The sequence below is a fragment of the Stigmatopora argus genome, chromosome 3, assembly GCF_051989625.1.
Source record: "Stigmatopora argus isolate UIUO_Sarg chromosome 3, RoL_Sarg_1.0, whole genome shotgun sequence".
NCBI lineage: Eukaryota > Metazoa > Chordata > Actinopteri > Syngnathiformes > Syngnathidae > Stigmatopora > Stigmatopora argus.
In genome coordinates, this window is record NC_135389.1 from 12,162,272 (window position 1) to 12,180,649 (window position 18,378).

The 18,378-nt window shown below is 40.1% G+C and overlaps 5 protein-coding genes across 8 annotated transcripts; 2 read left to right on the forward strand and 3 right to left on the reverse strand.

The window, feature by feature from the left end:
• Positions 1 to 374: 374 nt before the first annotated feature.
• On the reverse strand, positions 375 to 1,660 carry steep1 (STING1 ER exit protein 1). The gene has a single exon (XM_077596851.1). The coding sequence runs from the start codon at positions 1,516 to 1,518 to the stop codon at positions 841 to 843; it is 678 nt and encodes a 225-aa protein (XP_077452977.1). The 5' UTR covers positions 1,519 to 1,660; the 3' UTR covers positions 375 to 840.
• Positions 1,661 to 2,520: 860 nt separating this feature from the next.
• Positions 2,521 to 3,087, reverse strand: mt2 (metallothionein 2). The gene is made up of 3 exons (XM_077596852.1): positions 2,929 to 3,087; positions 2,778 to 2,843; positions 2,521 to 2,697 (listed from the first exon to the last, which is right to left on the reverse strand). Exons 1-3 carry the CDS (start codon positions 2,951 to 2,953, stop codon positions 2,606 to 2,608), a joined length of 183 nt encoding a protein of 60 aa, XP_077452978.1. The 5' UTR covers positions 2,954 to 3,087; the 3' UTR covers positions 2,521 to 2,605.
• Positions 3,088 to 4,928: 1,841 nt separating this feature from the next.
• LOC144071822 (lathosterol oxidase-like) lies at positions 4,929 to 7,669 on the forward strand. Of its 2 annotated transcripts, XM_077597247.1 has the most exons (6): positions 4,929 to 5,174; positions 5,280 to 5,493; positions 5,585 to 5,717; positions 5,826 to 5,926; positions 6,804 to 6,932; positions 7,017 to 7,669. In XM_077597247.1, the coding sequence occupies exons 2-6, from the start codon at positions 5,284 to 5,286 to the stop codon at positions 7,263 to 7,265; spliced, it is 822 nt and encodes a 273-aa protein (XP_077453373.1). In that variant the 5' UTR covers positions 4,929 to 5,174; positions 5,280 to 5,283; the 3' UTR covers positions 7,266 to 7,669. The 2 variants fall into 2 exon arrangements, with proteins under 2 accessions (XP_077453373.1, XP_077453372.1); XM_077597246.1 differs by having other exon boundaries at positions 5,156 to 5,493.
• On the reverse strand, positions 7,327 to 8,844 carry anapc13 (anaphase promoting complex subunit 13). The gene is made up of 2 exons (XM_077597248.1): positions 8,564 to 8,844; positions 7,327 to 7,698 (listed from the first exon to the last, which is right to left on the reverse strand). Exons 1-2 carry the CDS (start codon positions 8,660 to 8,662, stop codon positions 7,573 to 7,575), a joined length of 225 nt encoding a protein of 74 aa, XP_077453374.1. The 5' UTR covers positions 8,663 to 8,844; the 3' UTR covers positions 7,327 to 7,572.
• Positions 8,845 to 11,035: 2,191 nt separating this feature from the next.
• Positions 11,036 to 18,371, forward strand: rspry1 (ring finger and SPRY domain containing 1). Of its 3 annotated transcripts, none has more exons than XM_077597052.1 (15): positions 11,036 to 11,210; positions 11,683 to 12,325; positions 13,115 to 13,167; positions 13,438 to 13,550; positions 13,995 to 14,121; positions 14,198 to 14,256; positions 14,426 to 14,492; positions 14,572 to 14,703; positions 14,796 to 14,911; positions 15,524 to 15,667; positions 15,753 to 15,864; positions 15,964 to 16,066; positions 16,151 to 16,303; positions 16,492 to 16,596; positions 16,687 to 18,371. In XM_077597052.1, exons 2-15 carry the CDS (start codon positions 11,946 to 11,948, stop codon positions 16,781 to 16,783), a joined length of 1,761 nt encoding a protein of 586 aa, XP_077453178.1. In that variant the 5' UTR covers positions 11,036 to 11,210; positions 11,683 to 11,945; the 3' UTR covers positions 16,784 to 18,371. The 3 variants fall into 3 exon arrangements, with proteins under 3 accessions (XP_077453178.1, XP_077453177.1, XP_077453179.1); XM_077597051.1 differs by having other exon boundaries at positions 11,708 to 12,325; XM_077597053.1 differs by lacking the exon at positions 11,036 to 11,210 and adding an exon at positions 11,274 to 11,351 and having other exon boundaries at positions 11,708 to 12,325.
• The last annotated feature ends 7 nt before the right edge of the window (positions 18,372 to 18,378 follow it).

Genomic DNA, 18,378 nt, shown 5'->3' on the forward strand with positions numbered 1-18,378 from the left:
TTAAAGCAAAAAAAAAATGAAGATTAAAGCAGTTCTAAATGTAATATCTCAGTTCTGTCAACAGCAATTTCCATATTTTAGCTCACAGGTTAGCAAAGAGCCAGATGCACCCATCAAAAGAGCCACATGTGGCTCCCGAGCCATAGGTTCCCTACCCCTGGTATAAAGCATATTTATATTTGAACTTTAAACTAAGGATTTTGTAGCTTTTGAAAATTTATGATAAAAATACATACAAATCTGATCTGTCACCCGATTTCAATTGTCTGAAAATGACACGATTGGGACTTTTTCCCCAAATCACTTGATCAGATCTGACACACCCCTTATATTATTTATTTATGCAGGTGTCTATCCCCATCAAAACACAACGGTAAAGTCATAGCGTGGGTTTATTACATAAAAACATGTATATTAGTGAATAACATTAAGTATGGCTCTGAGTGCAACTTCTTGTGTTGTGTGACATGTTATTTACACTTGTGGTTTTAACAGTATTATTTCAAAAGACTTTCATCAGAAAACATGAACAAAAATATTTTCAAAATATCAAATTGTTTAATAGGTCAAAAAATATATTTTTTACTGCCCTTCTCATTTTGAGACCAATCCCAGCTGCCTTTCAGCAACAAGCGGTGCACACAGAAGCCTCTTGATAGCAAGCCAACCATAGATACCCAAAAATTTGTATCACATCTTCACTTAACAAGTTCATGTCTCAAAACTCGGGAGGACGCGGGTGAACCCAGAAAAACGGGCCCAGCACAACACTACCAAATCTAAACATATATTTGGAAAAAATCGCTGCCTAAGTCCCACTGATGCTCCATCTTATTTTCTCTACTTGAACTGATTGTCAATGAGGGTGCCCTTCATCTTGGCCCTCTTGGCCTCCAGTTCAGCCAGTTCCTGAAGCCTCCTCTTGCTCATGCCCTTCCTCTCCAGCTGCTTCTCGATGACTTTGGCATTCTGGGCATAGGAGTCGGCCACTTCCCTGGCCTCGATCTCCTCCTCCTCTTCATCGATGGTGGACACGGTGACGGAGCTGAACTTTCCCATGTCTTTGGTACGTTTCGTCATCATCACGCGGACCTTCTTCGGTGCCTCGGGCTGCTTTTGGCTGTACACGCTGGTGTTGCCGATGCCCTGTCCGAATTTAACCACGGCTCCTTCCACGACGAAGGTGGCCTGGGTGTTCTTATCCTGGTGCTGGTAGAAGAGAAGCAGGCCGCACTTGCCGCACTTTTTGCGGTACTGCCGCTCGATGCCCTCGGCTCTCTTGATGTACGTGTTCTCGTCCTGCTCCACGTTGCAGAATTTGTGCGCGTGTTTGACGCTGTCGATCACCCGGGCTCGGTCTCGGGGTCTCATGGGCAGCTTCTCCAGCTGGCAGTCCAGGACTAGCACCATCTGGCCACACAGGCAGTAGTAGACGTGGAGGGGCTTCTCTCCGTCGTCGTATTCTTCCCGGTCTCGAGTGTCCGAGCACACAACACTTCGAGACACAACTTTCGGCATTCTGATTTTGTTCAAAATTAAGATTTTTCGGGAAAGCAGACGCTACTGATTATCCACCATGGCGTCCAAACCACCCGGAAGTGTAAACACAGGCTACTTTCGGATTTAACTGCTGGTGTTCGTCGCTTTTGCTTCCGGTAGGGAATTACAGTCAACAGATATTTTTCTTTCCGGAGATAGTAACAGCGAATTAAAACAACTTTCGACTTCGTTGTGTTGATTGATACAAATTTAGGTTTGATTAACGCATTTCAACCTCGCACGATAGCCTTAAATGAACCCACATTATTTTAAACTTCTCAGACACAACACTAGATAGCAATAGTCATTTTAACACAGTTTTCTCCATTAGCTTCGCTGTCAAAAGCTGGCATGTTGAAATCAATGTATGAAAGTTGCATAGAATTTCAGTATTTGGTTTTTCATGAATACATTTCTATATAAAAAAAAATAATCCATCCAGTAATCTTGGTTGTGATTTTCTTGACTTTTTTTTGCTGCTGTTGGACATTTTCTCTTTTAGTAGAAATATATTTTATGTAATGTCTTCACAGCACAGGATTGTTTTGTTGCTACTAGCCCCAAAACTATTTACTGCCTTTGATAGCTGTAGACAAATGTATTTCAACTGAAAAGGCTGGGTTTGAGTGATCATGTTTCAAGTTTCAGTAATCAATCACTGCCAGACTGTCAAAACTGCATTGGACGTCTATTGCTGTTAATGGCAGCCACTTTTTTTGCCCAATATGTATTATTTTCCAACTCATTCACCCAGGTAAAAGTATGTGGTAGCACTTAGGAAAAGAGGGACACTTATTGAATACGGCACTAAAGCAATCAGAATTAAAAATTGATTAAATTTTATTGCCATTAATGAAAGTGGAAAAGTTTGTTTTTAAATTGGCAACAATTTAACATCTTACCCTCTCCTATTGAGCTAAATTGGAACAAGCACATTGGGTGCCGAGCAGTCAAAACAAAATATGATCTACACCAAAAAGGTACATTAAAAAGGTAAACCTTTATTTAAGCATTGAACAAAAATAAACAAATATAGACAGAAAGCAAGGAGAAGATCAAAGTCCCCTCACTGACAACAACTCGTGTCACATGTCTTCCCTTTGCACACGCAGCCTGACGCACATTTGCTGCATCCAGTGGGACAACAAGAGCAGCAGCCTGCAGAACGAAGACACGAAACAGCTTTAGCAACAAACCCACGAAAATCCCACTCCTGAGAAATCCTTGGCTAAACTTACTCTTCTTGCAAGTGGTGCAAGAGCAGTTAGTGCATGCACAGGACCCAGCACATTTGCAGGTTCCAGCTGTACAAAGACAAAAAAAAACTCAAGGTCAAATTTACGTGTTTAACACGATCACGATGATGAATAATTGTTAGGCCATACTCACTCTTGGAGCAATCGCAAGGGTCCATTTTGTGAGCTGGAGGCTTTCTTCAAAGGTGGATGGAGAGAGTAGTGACAGGTTGTCAGGTCTCGTTGATGTGACCGGTGAAGCTGAATCTGCTCTTTTATAGTGTTCAGTGAGCAGTGGGGACGTGTGCAAAATTCTTTTCTTGTTACTAACGGTTGTCATGAAAGATAACAAAGGCTTTGTGCACACGACTTTTTTTTTATTAATGTTTGTGTGTTTTCTGGACATGTTATGTAAGGTCATTTCCTCTCTGGGGTCATTCAATGTTTAATTTGAGTTATTTTTCTTTCGTTGTTTAATAAAAACATATATTTACTATAAAAATTATAACTACGAATTCGTCAAATAAGAATGACCATATTGTTTATTCAGTTTTGCAATTTTTACACCAATATCAACATTTGAATACATTATACCAAATAAAACTGGGCTAACCTTCTTCGTATTGAAGACAAATTAATTAATACAAAATCACATCAAGTTGCACTGAAAAAAAGTGACACTAAATTGCAGTTTAACTCATATATTGACAAACTTCAACCTTATATTTCAAAGATCAGATTTTCCTTTCTCATTTTCAAACATTAAAAGTGGATGAGTTTTTTAATAAACTTAAAATAATGTACATATACTATCTAAAACGTTTTAAAATTATGTATAAATACAAAAAAACGGGATACTATTTCAAAAACATTCGTTGTTTCGTGTGACGCCATCAAAGAGCGCTGCGCACGGCACAGTCAGACGAAAGCGCCGCGTGGCCCCGCCCATTTGCACACAGTCGCAATTGCGTGGACAAAACCGTAAATAGGTGATTCTAGTGAAGCGAGTGGCGTTCCGTCTAGGAACGTGTGCAGTGGGAAAATAACACACTCGTTCACATGGCTCTTGTGTTTATTTGTGCTAGTTTGTGTACAACAGAGACAAGTGTGTGTTTCTCAAGGTTGACTAATGATTGTTTACCCGATGCCGCTTGAAAACGGCATTCGCAGGAAGGCTCAAAATCCAACCAAAAAAGGATCGCCAAGAAATCAACATGAAACACCAAAGAGAGTCTTTCAAGTCTTCTGTGATGATCACATTGTTTTGCACTCCCCACTCTATGCGATTATAATGTCAAGTCATGCTAACTCATCAGGATGTGAACCTATTCTTCTTGTAGGCTACTGTTATGTATTCACATTTATACTTTCATTAGTATGAAAATATGAATGCCTTCACTCACTGATCATTTATCTTCTTTTGTATCTTGTGTTGAATGAGTATTTAAGGAACCTAACACGCATGTTAATACTCCAAACTGGTAGTAAAGTACCCAAAGAAACTACATAAACAAATATATTTGTATGGAAAACTAATACAAAAGTCGTATGAAATAAAAATCGTGTATAATTGCAACACCACGAAAAGTAAGAAATATATCTGCACAGTGGCATGCTGCCTGTAGATGGAGACATAGAGCCCCATAGACCACTTTTGCCCAAGGTGAATTCCCATCAATTTCATTTATTTATTCATTCGGCCCGCCTACCATCAATTTCCTTTCGTAAAAATCTTACTAAGAGACATTAAAATATACATGGAAATACTTGCTCATATGATGCAAAAGCATATGATTGTCAATCTTTACTTTTTCATGAATGCACTGAATTTTGAGAGGATGTGTTTACTTATGGTGTGTATCTGAAATTTGACAGGCTGTAAAAGACCTATTTGACATTTTGATATGTGCTTTTCCTCCTCCAAGCAAAACCACATAACACAATCACTGTGACTAAGTGAAATGGCAAAATGATCTGTTGAAATAGGACCCAGCATCCCCAGTCAAATAATTTTCTAATCAAGAAATGAGAGGTAACTTGTTCAGGACAAAAACTTGCTGAGATTATTTAATATTTGAAGATAGATACAGCCAATCATAGCTGACACCATAAAAGACGAATCTGAGAATGAGTTATTTGCTGAGCATGCTGGGATCTTGTTTCAGCTCTAGAATGTGTCTGTGAATCCCTCCTAACACACCCGTGCCACATGACTGCAGAAAAAAAAGCAAAGACAGAGTAGTGTCGTTTTACTAAATGTTTATTTTAAGATTCAGACCAAAGTGGCGTGTGGTGCAGTCTGCATGTCATTTTATTGGGGATTGTTCCAAATAAACGTGAGCTGAAAGGGGTGGGGGGTCCTACTTTCTATGAATTATTCATAGCTGGCCTCAAAAAGGGGTAAGTTCTGCATAGCAAACCATGAAAATGTATTTTTTCAATGTGTTGATGCCAATTTCTGGTTCCTTAAATGAGCATTTTGCTTCTCATTTTAACACCTTCAAGTGGCATGGATCATGTGCTGAAAGTTGCCGACTACTATGTCTTCACTCCCTATGTTTACCCATCATTGTGGCCCGAGGACTGGGCTTTACGTCAATTGCTCAGCCTGAGCCTGCTGACCAACTTGGGAGCACAACTTCTTTACCTGCTCTTTGCTGCAGTAAATTTCTACTGTGTATTTGACCACAGGCTCATGAAGCATCCACTCTTTATTGAGGTTGTGGACAACATCAACTCTTAATACTAAAGTTTTGTCATCATCTTAATTTTCTGAAAGAGCATAATCCCTTTTTTTACTCCAATTATAGAACCAGGTGAGTAGAGAAATCCAACTTTCAACCATGTCCCTCTTTTGGATGAGTTTCCCCACAGTGGCGCTTTTCTTTCTGGAGATTAGAGGACACAGTCAACTTTTTGATGACATCAGCCGATCTCCTCAGGGTGAGGGGCCCATTTCATGAAAGAAGAGACACTAAATAATGTTTTCTAAACGGCGATATGTAAATAAAAATTGTATCATAATACCCAAACACTTTGTTTTTATGTCAGGCTGGCCTGGAGTGTTATTCAGCATTGCTGGGATGCTGTTCTTCACAGATCTGTGCATCTACTGGATACACCGTTGCATGCATCATAGGAGCATTTATAAGGCAGGTTATAGCCCTTCACTTTAATAATTTGGAAGACCGTTTTCAAATCAATTTGGTTAGTAATTAATAGAGGCAGAATTGTACTCTCAGTGATTTGAACTTGAATCTAATGTAGCATTTTGGGTAGGTCTATCTGTATATAGAAATGAGTTAAGTTAACAAGGCTTTTTGTAGTCCATTGGACCATAAAAGATTTCCCATGCTTTGCAAAGACCAGGAGCGCTCACACTTTTTTGTTCCAAGATCTACTTTTTTTTTTAAATGAGCCAACCTCCCGTGATCTACTTTCTCGTTAGGGTTAGGAGGGGTGGGGAAAGCAGTCCTAGAGGGCCGCTGCGGTGCAGCTTTTTGTTCCACCTGCCACAATCTATCTTTTTTACAGGCCACTGACAAAGGTCAGCAATTATGTAATGATATACCTGGCATTGGACTCTATCAAGCTGCATGGGAGCTTTAGCGATTCACTCTAAACCTTACTGCGGACATGCCAATTTTATAAGAGCCTAGCTAAAGAAATCGACAGAGGGGAGGGATCAAAATGTTATTGCCATGCGATCTACCAATAGTACCTTGCCGATCTATGTAACAGGCACCTCTGCCTTAGACTATGTCCAGAGGGTCACAATACTGATAGAAAATGTAAAAATGATTTATATTGGTCTCACGTTTTAGGAAAACAAAAAGAAGTGTGTGTATAAGTTGGAACCAAGATAGGTTCACGCTTCTTACAAAGTGATGAACCAGACATTAGCTTATTTACAGAGGATAATATACTGGGTGTCTTAAGGGAGAAATGTTTTAGCTTTCACTAGACTGGGATGATTTATTGACCTCGTAAGATTTACTAGTACTTGTTTTTGAATTCTCCTATCATCAGTACCTCCACAAGCAGCATCACATATTCAAGATCCCTTCACCGTTTGCCAGCCACGCCTTCCACCCACTTGACGGCTTTCTGCAGAGTTTACCTTACCACATTTATCCTTTCATTTTCCCCCTCCACAAGGTGAATTATTGAATTACAGTTTTCAGATTTGATTCACTGCAACATGTGAAATCTTCCTTTTTATTTTCATTTGGGGTATTTCAGGTTGTTTACCTGTCCCTCTTCGTCTTCGTCAATATCTGGACCATTTCTATTCACGACGGGGACTTCCGCATCCCTGGCCCATTAATAGGTTTTATAAATGGTGCCGCTCACCATGTGGATCATCACCTTTTTTTCAACTACAACTATGGGCAGTACTTCACATTATGGGATCGTCTGGGAGGCTCCTACAGGCATCCATCAGTCCTTCAAGGGAATGGACCACATGACCTTATTCACAAGCTTACATAGACACATTGACGAGTAAGCATCTTCTAAAGAAAACTTGGGTTACTGGATGGCAGGATGGAAATCATGTGTATTTTAGGCTTTAATTACATTAAAGACACCACATTGACATTTGATATGTAGACAGGAACCTTTGTCCTCTTACATAGCAAGGAACAGCAATAACTGTAATCTATCCATAAGTAATCATGAGATCATATTATTAAATTTTCATGTTGCAAACCACCATTGCAAGTAGGATGAGCGGAATAAAATACCTCAACAAACCCAGACGGTAAATCTAGCTGATGTTTTAGTATCAGGTCGCAATTTAACTCCCTATGTTTGGAGTGTTTTCGTGGAGACTCTGTAGGCCGAGGTCTGTCCACTTCATCTCTTGCTCCTTCACGGACTCTGTGGAGCCCCCGTTGTCCTGTTCAGCCTCAGGGAGTTCACTCTGATAAACAGAAAAGATTAAATTAGATTACTGGAATCGAATTACTAGTCGTGGGCCCCCAAGACATAATATTTCCTGTAGAACAGAGACGTCCAAACTATCTTAGAAAGGGCAGCAGTGGGCGAGGGTTACATTGCAACTGATGGAGAGGACTTCTTTGCACCGATCTGGTGTTTTACCAGTGCAATCCGTATATTAACATGATTTCTTGGTCTCAGCAGAAATTTCATTGATTAAAATAACTGCAGTATTGTTTAGAACAGGGGTAGGGAACCTATGGCTCGGGAGCCATATGTGGCTCTTTTGATGGGTGTATATGGCTCTCTGCTAACCTGTGTGGTAAAATATGGGAACCGCTGGTGAGAGACCACCTAAGCCCCGAACGCACCAATGGGAGCGTCACACTGTGGCGCCAAGACTATCTCTAGCGCCTTTTTAATCATAATTTTTCTTCATTATACTCTTCTGCATGCTTACTCTCATTGATACTCATTGATTAGCAACCGTGAAAAAATATTCTTAAAAGAATTCAGACTTTTTTTTACTTTCAAAGTGGTGAAATGATTAATAAATGCACACATTTTCATGTATTTTTACTTTTAAATTCTGAGTATGGCTCTCAAGGAATAATGTTTCAAAATATGAATTGTTTATGGCTCTCTTCGTCAAAAAGGTTCCCGACCCCTGGTTTAGAACAAAAAACCTGCACCCACAGCGGCTCTTTTGCGAACAACTATGGACACCCCTGTTCTAGAACAACGTTAAAAACGTAAAATTCGTCTGGAGAAATTTGACATTAACCTTAACTCAAGAACAATGTCGTTTATATTTAGTTTCTTTGTCAAAATCCCTGACGTTGACTTACCAGCGGGATGGTGACGTCCTCATATGGTAACCTATCCTCCCTCCAGGCATCATCAGTGAGATCCAGAACTCGACCGTCTCGTTGGATTTCACTGTCCATAGTAAGAACGACTCCTGCTTTAATCTTCAAGGAACCGCAACTAGAAAAAAATGGAGTGTATCCTTAGCCTGTGCCCCAGTACTAACACTTAGATACATTCAAAATACAAAACAGAGACAGGTTGCTCCTTTCGGTTTAAGATTGGCGCATTTATGTGAACGTCATTGGCCGACGCGTGGCGATGACGTATTACGACACGCCACGCTATTGTGGGCAATTATAATATTTAGGTGCAAGGGTTATTCAAAACACATTTTTAAGCGTTTAACTGTTTCCCCCAAAATTTGGAGTAGTGGTAATTTTTGACTATTTTATTTAAAACTCGCCTTTTTGTTTACTGGTCGCTATGGAAACTTGACAGGACTGTAAACTAGAGGAAAAACGACGCAAGGTTGGCGGATTGGCGAATTAGTGGTAGGTTTTTCAAACTAATAATTTTTATGTAAACTTTAATTTAGCAGCGACTTTAATATTTCCGATTTTTGTTTTTAGTAAGGCTTCTCTAATGTTAATGTTGTTTGATGTTTATTAATAACATTAAATGTGACATCGAAGTTGAAGCAAAAAATATTGTCGTAATTATTCATTACTCCAATAACTCCATTCACACTATTTTTTTATTTTTCTCATGACATTGTCTCGAATTGGGATAACATCATCACGTCACAAAATGGCGTCATCTGTTGATATCTCACTGCAATGACAAAGAAAAAAAATGCTAAACGCAACTCGTTGAGAATAATGGCAAGTTTCCTCTGTAATACAGTAATTTAGCAAATGAAAGCCAAATTACCTCAAATAATATGGCATCTCGAACCTGTGAAGGGAAGACAGTCTTTCCCAACCGAAAACAACTTGTTCTGATTGTATTGCATTAATTATATCCACAGCACGGGTAATTCTACAACTACATCAAAATGTTTTAATTCTGTGGAATGATCAAATGTGTATTTTCTTTATTCTTCTATGTTTTCATATAGTCACCACTTCGGAGATGTCAAGCCCGAACATAGAACAAGCAGAAAACACACAAATGCAAATGTGGCTCAAACCTGGAAACCCAATTTTTTCCTGTGCCAACACTCCATCCTCGCCTGGCACAGCTCCAACTCAGTGGGCCAAACCTCAGAATCCTCTTTACAGGACCACCTCCAATGACTACGGCCTGCAACCTCCCACTATTGAAACAACACCATGCATATTCTTCCCCAAATCACAGAAATTCACCAAAAACCTGAGCATGTGTGGGATGTACCAAGACAATTGCTTCAACACCACCCTTGACCGCAGCAGAGTCTTTGACAGTCCCAATTTACAACACACTATGTGAACACATGGTCACAATGGCTCTAAATTCATGATCCACGGTGATAGCCTTGATTCATTGTGAAGTTTTGAGAAAATGTGGCAGCAACATTTCTGTAAATCTGTTAACTGATCAAAATTAAAGGCATGCATGCATACATGTCTCAGGCACTGTTCGATTGTCTTAACTAGTTTACGGCTATTGATTGCGCTCAAAATCTTATCACTGTGGATGGCAGCCAAAAAATGTATATAAGCTTTTTATTTGGCTCCCTATTCATTGATTTTCTCTACCGCTTATCCTTACAGGGGGTGTGGGGGTGCTGGAGCCTGTCTCAGCTAACTATGGGCACGAGGCAGGGGACACCCTAAATTGATGGACAGCCAATCGCACGGCACAAGGAGATGGACAACCATTCACGATCACACTCATATCCAGGGGCAATTCAGAGTGTTTAACCAGCCTACGCTGCATGTTTTTTGGGGTTGTGGGAGGAAACCGGTGTACCTAGAGAAAACCCACACAAGCCCGGGGGGAATATGCAAACTTCACACAGGAAGGGATCGAAGCCTCAACCTCAGAACTGTGGGGCCAACTTTCCAACCACTCTGGCTGCATATTGTGGTCCTTAAATGAATATTTACACTTGCATTTAAAGTTTGAGATGAGAGTGAGAGGTGTGGTTTATATGTCTGATTTGGTCAATTTCTCAATGATCTAAATGTCACTATAATGGGTTGTCTATTTACTCCATTTGCCAGAATCATGTATAATCATGTATCATGTATAATGTCTTTCTTAGTGTATATAATAATAATAATAATAATAATAATAATAATAATAATAATAATAATAATGCAAAACACGTAGTAATGAAAAGGAAATATATAAAAATATAGTATAACTGAAAAAATCTAAATATAATTATCATTGAGACCTTGCGTCACTGTGTATTGTGAAGATTTAGATTCCATGTCATACAATTGCCCACAAATGACTTTCGATTACAGGTTTCCACTCCAAGGTTTTATTTTAAATGTTTCAAAATTCCAATTCGTCTGAGGCATCCCCCACTGGTGGCCCAGGGTTCTGCTCCTATTGCTTTCTGTTGACGCTACGGAACTGTAAAGCTCGGCGGCTGTCTCGCATTTTCCGTCGTGCGCGACACATTTCACCAGTGGGCATATGGATGATGTCATTGTCGTCATCGGCAAATGTGTGTGACGTGATTCTGTCTTTCAGGTAAATTGTCTTCCAGTTGCTGATCGGCCGTACGGAGAATAAGACTAGTTGATTCCAACTTGTTCGGTTTTGACAGTCGCGGTTAGCCCTTACCCATCGAAGCTAGAAACCTCATTCCGGCTACTTTGTAGCATGGTTTATGTAGGTGCTGCAGTATTTTCACGTGAATTAGACGTGGGTGTGGACGTGTCTGTGATTAAACTCGTAATTGGCATTGATCGATACGAATTTTAAGCCTCGTGGTTTGATTTAGAGCTGCTACCGTGTTGCTTAGTGGGTGGCTAGCAAGCTAACAGGCTAACTCTGTGAGTGTTCTGTCAGGAACACTAGTAGCGTTTTGGTTTTTCATCTAATTCGCTCCGTTCTACACAAAGGGACGTATTTCAATCAGAGTTATTTGATTACTTTTACCGTGCCTTTTGAGCCAATTCTTCTCAATGGAATAAAACTGATTAAGATGGTATTTTAACAGGACCTGTTCTTTGTGTGTCCCGAAGCATTCCAAAGTTTGTGAGACCAGGATGACCTCTGGATCTAAACTTTGAGATGCCTACGATGTTCAAATGACTTCATCCCATCCATCACCTGACCCTCAACTGCGTTGGTAACGCAGTTGCTAGTGTGTGAATTTCTTCCCAAGTGGATGCTTGGAATCGCTATGATTATCCGCAGCGATCCAACCTTGCCCTTTGGGACGGGAACCGGAACCCTCCATTGCCGAGCTCTTCAAATGATATGATAGTAGCTGCCTGGATCGCTTACTGTGCCTGCAGGAGCCTCGTGCGGGTTGTACTTTCCCTTTCCTTTCCTACCCTGCGGGAGCCCCTAGCCGCTTCCGGAAATATGGGTAACAGCTGCGTGTGCCGGGATGACAGCGACACAGAAAATTCCCACCAAAGAACGTCGAGAGCATCCCGAGGACAGGCCAGGCAGGCGGACCACGGTACGCCCACAGCCATGGCCATAGATGTGCGAGAATCTCGTAGCGGTCGCCCGAGAGACCCGGTTAGACCGCCGCGGAGGGGACGTGGGCCTCACGAGCCGAGACGAAAGAAGCAAAACGTGGACGGCCTTGTGCTGGACACGCTGGCTGTCATCAGGACGCTTGTTGACAAGTAAGCTAAGCCTTTTGCCACTGGCTGCTTTAACTATAAAATATAATACATAACAAATGTCTTTTCTAAACTAACAAAGATCTTTCTTTACCCATCCATTTCACTAAAGTTCAATGACAAAGTTTTTTTTGAAATTCCACTGGAGCTGTAGTGAAAAAAATAACTATTATAGCTGAATACATAGTTATTTACATATTTAAAACAATACAAAAAACAATGGTTCCATTCTACTCTTTAATACATTTGTTTTTATAAAATAAAGTGGGATCCACACTGTTAGTTAGATTAAATTAGATAACTACAGACACAGGAAAATACATTTTAGACATAAATAAATAGGTAATAAATAAGTTAATAAATAAACAAGTGTGTTGCTGAAATAAATATATATATATATATATATATACGTATATATATATATATATATATATATATATATATACTATATATATGTATGTATATATATATACACATATATATATATACATACACATACATATGCATATACATACACATATACATATGCATATACATATATCTACATATATATAAATACATACACATACATACTTGTATATAAATAATTAATTGATGCCGCTGATCCTGATTATGCCCTCACATTTAAAATTATTGGTAATTTTGTTTTTCTGTATGTTCAATGACACCACAATATATATCTTAATATCAAATTTTTATACCATTTCTGTTACTTACTATGTGCTATAACTATACTAAGGAATGTTACTGCTTTCACGGTATTTGAACAACAATGTCTTTTGTTTTAAATAGTGATCAAGAACCACCTTACTCAATGATCACTTTACATGAAATGGCTGAGACAGGTAAGAAGTATGCTTTTTGGAATTGATCACATCTCACACAGCTATATGTCTTGATGATATAATCATGCAAAAAAACCAACTAAGAAATCGCTGCTCAATTGAGAAGTGCTGTATTTTCTCAAGTCGTGACCTTTGTTGTAATAGATGCAAATGCCTGATTTATTCAGCAACGGTGGCATTAATCTTGCTCAATCCTAATGAATGACACAATGATTGCAGAGATATTTGCCAGATGCATTTCAAATTAATCATGTCTGTCTTCTCCATTAGATGATGGTTGGCTGGAAGTTGTCCAGTCTTTAATTCGAGTGATACCATTAGATGACCCGCTTGGCCCTGCAGTAATCACCCTACTGTTGGATGAATGTCCCCTGCCTACAAAGGTTAGAAACGTGACGTGCATATACTGTTAGAAGCCCGCTCCCTCTTTTTATTACAAATCTATTGCGGTCGTGTTTAAAGTCACAATTGTATCGATTGTTCTGATATTTATGGGCCTAAATGTCTCACCGGGGAAATCATGTAAAATGCATTAAAGCTTCCCCAAACCGAACCTAATGACTTTCTTAGAAATATGCTGTGAAACAAGTTTTTGTCATAAACGGCGAAGGAATGTTGACGTCTCTGAAGTCCAATCAGTTTTGAATGGAAGAGGGTTAGCAGCAAATTGGCATTCACAGCCATTCTTGCCAATTTGGCTGAAATGGATGTCTGTCATTGTCAACGGCCGCCACTGAGTTAATCGTAAAACAAAACAAAAAAAGCAATTTAGTTGAAACATTTCTCTCCAGTGTCACCGTCTTTAAAAGAAATCCCAATGTGTTTAGGATGCTCTCCAGAAACTGTCGGACATGCTGAGTCTGAGTGCGACTGTGGCCCAACAGGACGCTCTGAGCCCTTCCAAACACAGAAACACCACCGCTGTCCTCGGATGTCTGGCTGAGAAACTTGCTGGTCCGTTGACACTCTTATTTTGCACTCGAACAATTCCCTGCTGTCGTGTCACTGATTTTGTATCTTCTTTCCAAAGGACCAGCCAGCATTGGACTGTTGAACCCCGGAACTCTCGAGTACCTTCTTGAGAGCATGGTGAGCATAATACCGGCTGTAGAAGACCTATTAAACTCACTAGTTGAATTTAAATGTTTCTTTTTGCATGCTAAATCTTGAAAAAGCTTTAAAATCTTGCATCAACCCGTAACTGTAGTTGCCGTCTCTGGAAATTTGCAAATAAATGACTTTCATATTTTCTCCTTAGAGCTCTGAAGCGCACCCCACTGTCATGCTGTTTGCTCTGATTGCCTTGGAAAAATTTTCTCAGACTAGTAAGAACACTCAGCCGCTTCCGTGACTTGCTGATGATGAGCAAAATCCTCCTAACGACAATGCATTTCTTACCCTCAGGTGAAAACAAGCTGACAGTATCAGCCTCTAGCATCAGCAAGAGACTGGCTGTCCTGGAATCGTGGGCAGAGCACGCCGAGTACCTAAAAAGACAGGTCGGATTCTGCTCACAGTGGAGCTTAGACAACCTGTGTGAGTACGCCCGTGGGTTCCACAATTTCCGTTACTTTTGTTTTTGCGTGGGTGAGTCCGAAATGAGGACAGTATGCTGCTTCTTTGTCCAGTCTTAAAAGAAGGGCGGCAGTTTACCTACGAGAAGGTCAACCTCACCCATATCAACGCCATGCTCAACAGCAACGACGTCAGCGAGTACCTCAAGATCTCCCCCAGTGGGTTAGAGGTCAGACTGGCTAAAATAATTCTCACGTTTATAGTCATGCTAGAATACATACTAAAGAATTGTTTTTTGTTTCACTTCAACATGACACATTCACCTTATACCTATTCTTATTACAATCTTTGCCGGAAAAGAAAATACATTTGTCTAAAAACGTCCCCACTCGTTTGTATCGTTCTCAATCAATCAATCAATCAAAAGCCTTTATTGTCATTATATACACCTGCGTATAAAGAAATTGGTGGTGCTACTTCACAAAGTGCGTTTTCCCAGTAAAAACATAAATAAGTAATATAAAAATATAAAAACGTATGGGCAAGGTAGAATTCTATTGCACAATCTAAGATATTGCACATTGTTATTGCACACCCCAAAGTTATTGCACAGTTTCATTCGATTCATCCTATCGATTTTGAATATATTCAGAAAGCCGAACATATTTCAATTTTTGAACCAAAAATATAACCTTTTTTTAAACAAAAAAAAAAAACACTTAAAGTGTACCTCCGGTGGTCAGATGACAAAATATATATGGATTATCATAGAAAATTGCATCTAAATGCTTTTGTTAGTTTAAAATTATGTGCATTATATATGTATATTAACCCATTACAGGCCCGATGCGATGCCTCCTCCTTTGAGAGTGTGCGTTGTACGTTCTGCGTGGATTCGGGCGTGTGGTACTACGAGGTCATTGTCATCACGTCAGGCGTGATGCAGATCGGATGGGCCACCAAAGACAGCAAGTTCCTCAACCATGTATGTAATTCTGTTAATCATCTGTTAAACTATTTCTCTTCCTATCTTCCCACAAGTGTCGTTAATGTGCCAACGGGTTTTTCAGGAGGGTTACGGGATCGGCGATGACGAATACTCGTGTGCATATGATGGCTGCAGGCAGCTCATCTGGTACAATGCTCGCAGTAAACCTCACTCTCACCCCTGCTGGAAGGAGGGTATGCATTTGGAAACGACTGAGGAGGATGCTTTTAGATTTTTTTTTAACACCTACATGCTGTTCTAATTGCAACGTTGCTGGTGGAATTTTGTTGTAGGAGATGCAGTAGGCTTCCTCCTGGATCTCAGCAAAAAGCAGATGATCTTCTATTTAAATGGGCAACAGCTGCCACCAGAGAAACAGGTCTTCTCCTCTGCCACGTAAGTTCACACTTGTGGTTTTATCGCTTTATTTTCCATGTTCTCTCGATGGATTATTTTGGTTGCCGCTCTTTTATCCGTCAGGTCCGGCTTTTTTGCGGCAGCCAGTTTTATGTCATACCAGCAGTGTGAGTTTAACTTTGGGGCAAAGCCTTTCCGACACCCGCCTTCAGTCAAATTCAGCACCTTTAACGACTTTGCATCACTATTACCCAGTGAAAAGATCATCCTACCGAGGTAAGATGAGCACATTTATTTGGACGGCATTTGGTTGTCATTTTACAAGGCAAGATTATACTGTTTCCATGATTAACTGACGTGTTTGGACACTTTGATCGTCTGATTATTACCCGATTCATCCTGGAAGCCTTGCAGTTGTAAAACCGTGCGTCGTTGCCTTTTTTGTTTGCTTGTGTTTTATGTAGGCATCGGCGCCTGGCTTTACTGAAACAAGTCAGCATCCGCGACAACTGCTGCACGTTGTGCTGTGATATCATGGCAGACACAGAACTGCGACCCTGTAGACACGGGTACGCATTGACATTTTCAAAAGTAGCACAAAACATGGAGAAGTCAAATGTCAATGTGATGACTGAGCTTTATTTTTACTCTCTTTCCAGGGGTATATGTATGGATTGTGCCTTACAGTTAGAAACGTGTCCCCTGTGTCGCCAAGACATCCAGACACGCGTCAGACTCATTGCACACATCTCGTGACACCACTTCTGCGAGGAAAGATGAACGAGCCCTAGTGCCAACTCCCCTTCTAAGCACCTCCGGCCCAGCTAATCCAGAGGACGGCGCCTCAGCGATCCTACCAGAACTGTGCGGGATGGGAACGATGGGGGGGACGCGATGATCAGGAGTCCATCACAGCGGAGTTTCCGTGAGATTTCACTCATATAGCTACACTTCCTTCCGCTTGTGTTTCTCTGAGCAGAAGCGAGACAAGAATCCTCCTGAACTGCGCATACGTGAAAGGAGGGGAAACAAAAAAAGTGATGTGATTACAACAAACATCTTGTTTGCAGAACCCAATTAGCGGACCTGATTGCAAATTAGAGCCCACTTTTTTTTTACAGGCCAACGCATTAGGATCTCAAACACCAGGGTGGTAATAACAATGCTGTTGTAAGTACAGTGTTAACCCTAAGGTACAGACAATGTGAGCTAGGTTTCCCTTACATTGGGTGGAAATCTACTATTTATTGTGTTCTCCAGGTAGCATTCTTCTTGTCTTTGCTCCTTGTTGTACCATAATCCTTCAGTTTGTGTCAATTCCTGTGTTGATCCAGTACTTGGAGTTTCAACACATTTGGTCATTGTCAGAAAACCAATTAGGTTTACAACGACAAACGTTCAATATTTGGTCATACCAGAGAAAATACTGAAGCAGCTTCCAATAAGCATCCTTCAATGGAGTACAGTCATGATTTTGAGCAAATTCTGCTTGCTAGTGCTTTATTTAAAGTATTTTCATGTGGTGAATGTAAGGACTCTACAATTACAAATAGTTCCCAGGAAAACTTCCATATTTACAGTAACCAACGGATATTAGGACCACTGGAATAAATATTTCTGTTCGCTCAACTCCATTCAGGGTGATCGATGCCAAGACATTTTGACGGCAGGGCCTGTAGTGATCATTCCAGACTCCCAATTAAAACGGCTTGGATGTCAATTGCTATCATTGGCAGTCAATTGGTCAGTGAATGGATGGTATATCAGTTAAATGTTTTTTTGCAAGGAGTAGCGGCATCTGTTTGTATTTATTTTTTTATGCATTTTGCAAGGAACATGGCACTCTTAAGTCTGCCTGTTTACAAAACGTTCCAAAATCGGCTGTATCATCCTATAAACATTCAAGACTGCTTCAGATTTACCTTTTGAATATGGATTTTGGCCTAGTTACTGCCCACCTTTGCTTGAAGCCTATTTGGCTTGACTTGGTTTTTCAAAATTTCTGAAATTAGCATTGTTTATAAAAGCAATGCAGAAATGTACCCACCAATATGCATGACATAAATCTACAAACTAAAGTATACTGGGAGGATGGATATCTGCCGATGACTTGAATTGCTCAGTAAGCTAAGTGTCTATATACTGTTTGTTGATTTGGAGCACCTTAAATGAGAATCTGAGAAGAGTAACTGATTGATTATGTGGCTGAAGACAAGGTTCAGGAAAAAATAGTGAAATACTAAACAACTAAAAAAATTCACCTCAGAGTTCCCAAACATGTGATTTATCAAAGAATTGTTGTATCCTGGATTGTGTTATTTGGAATAAATGTATGTTCATGTGACATTGTA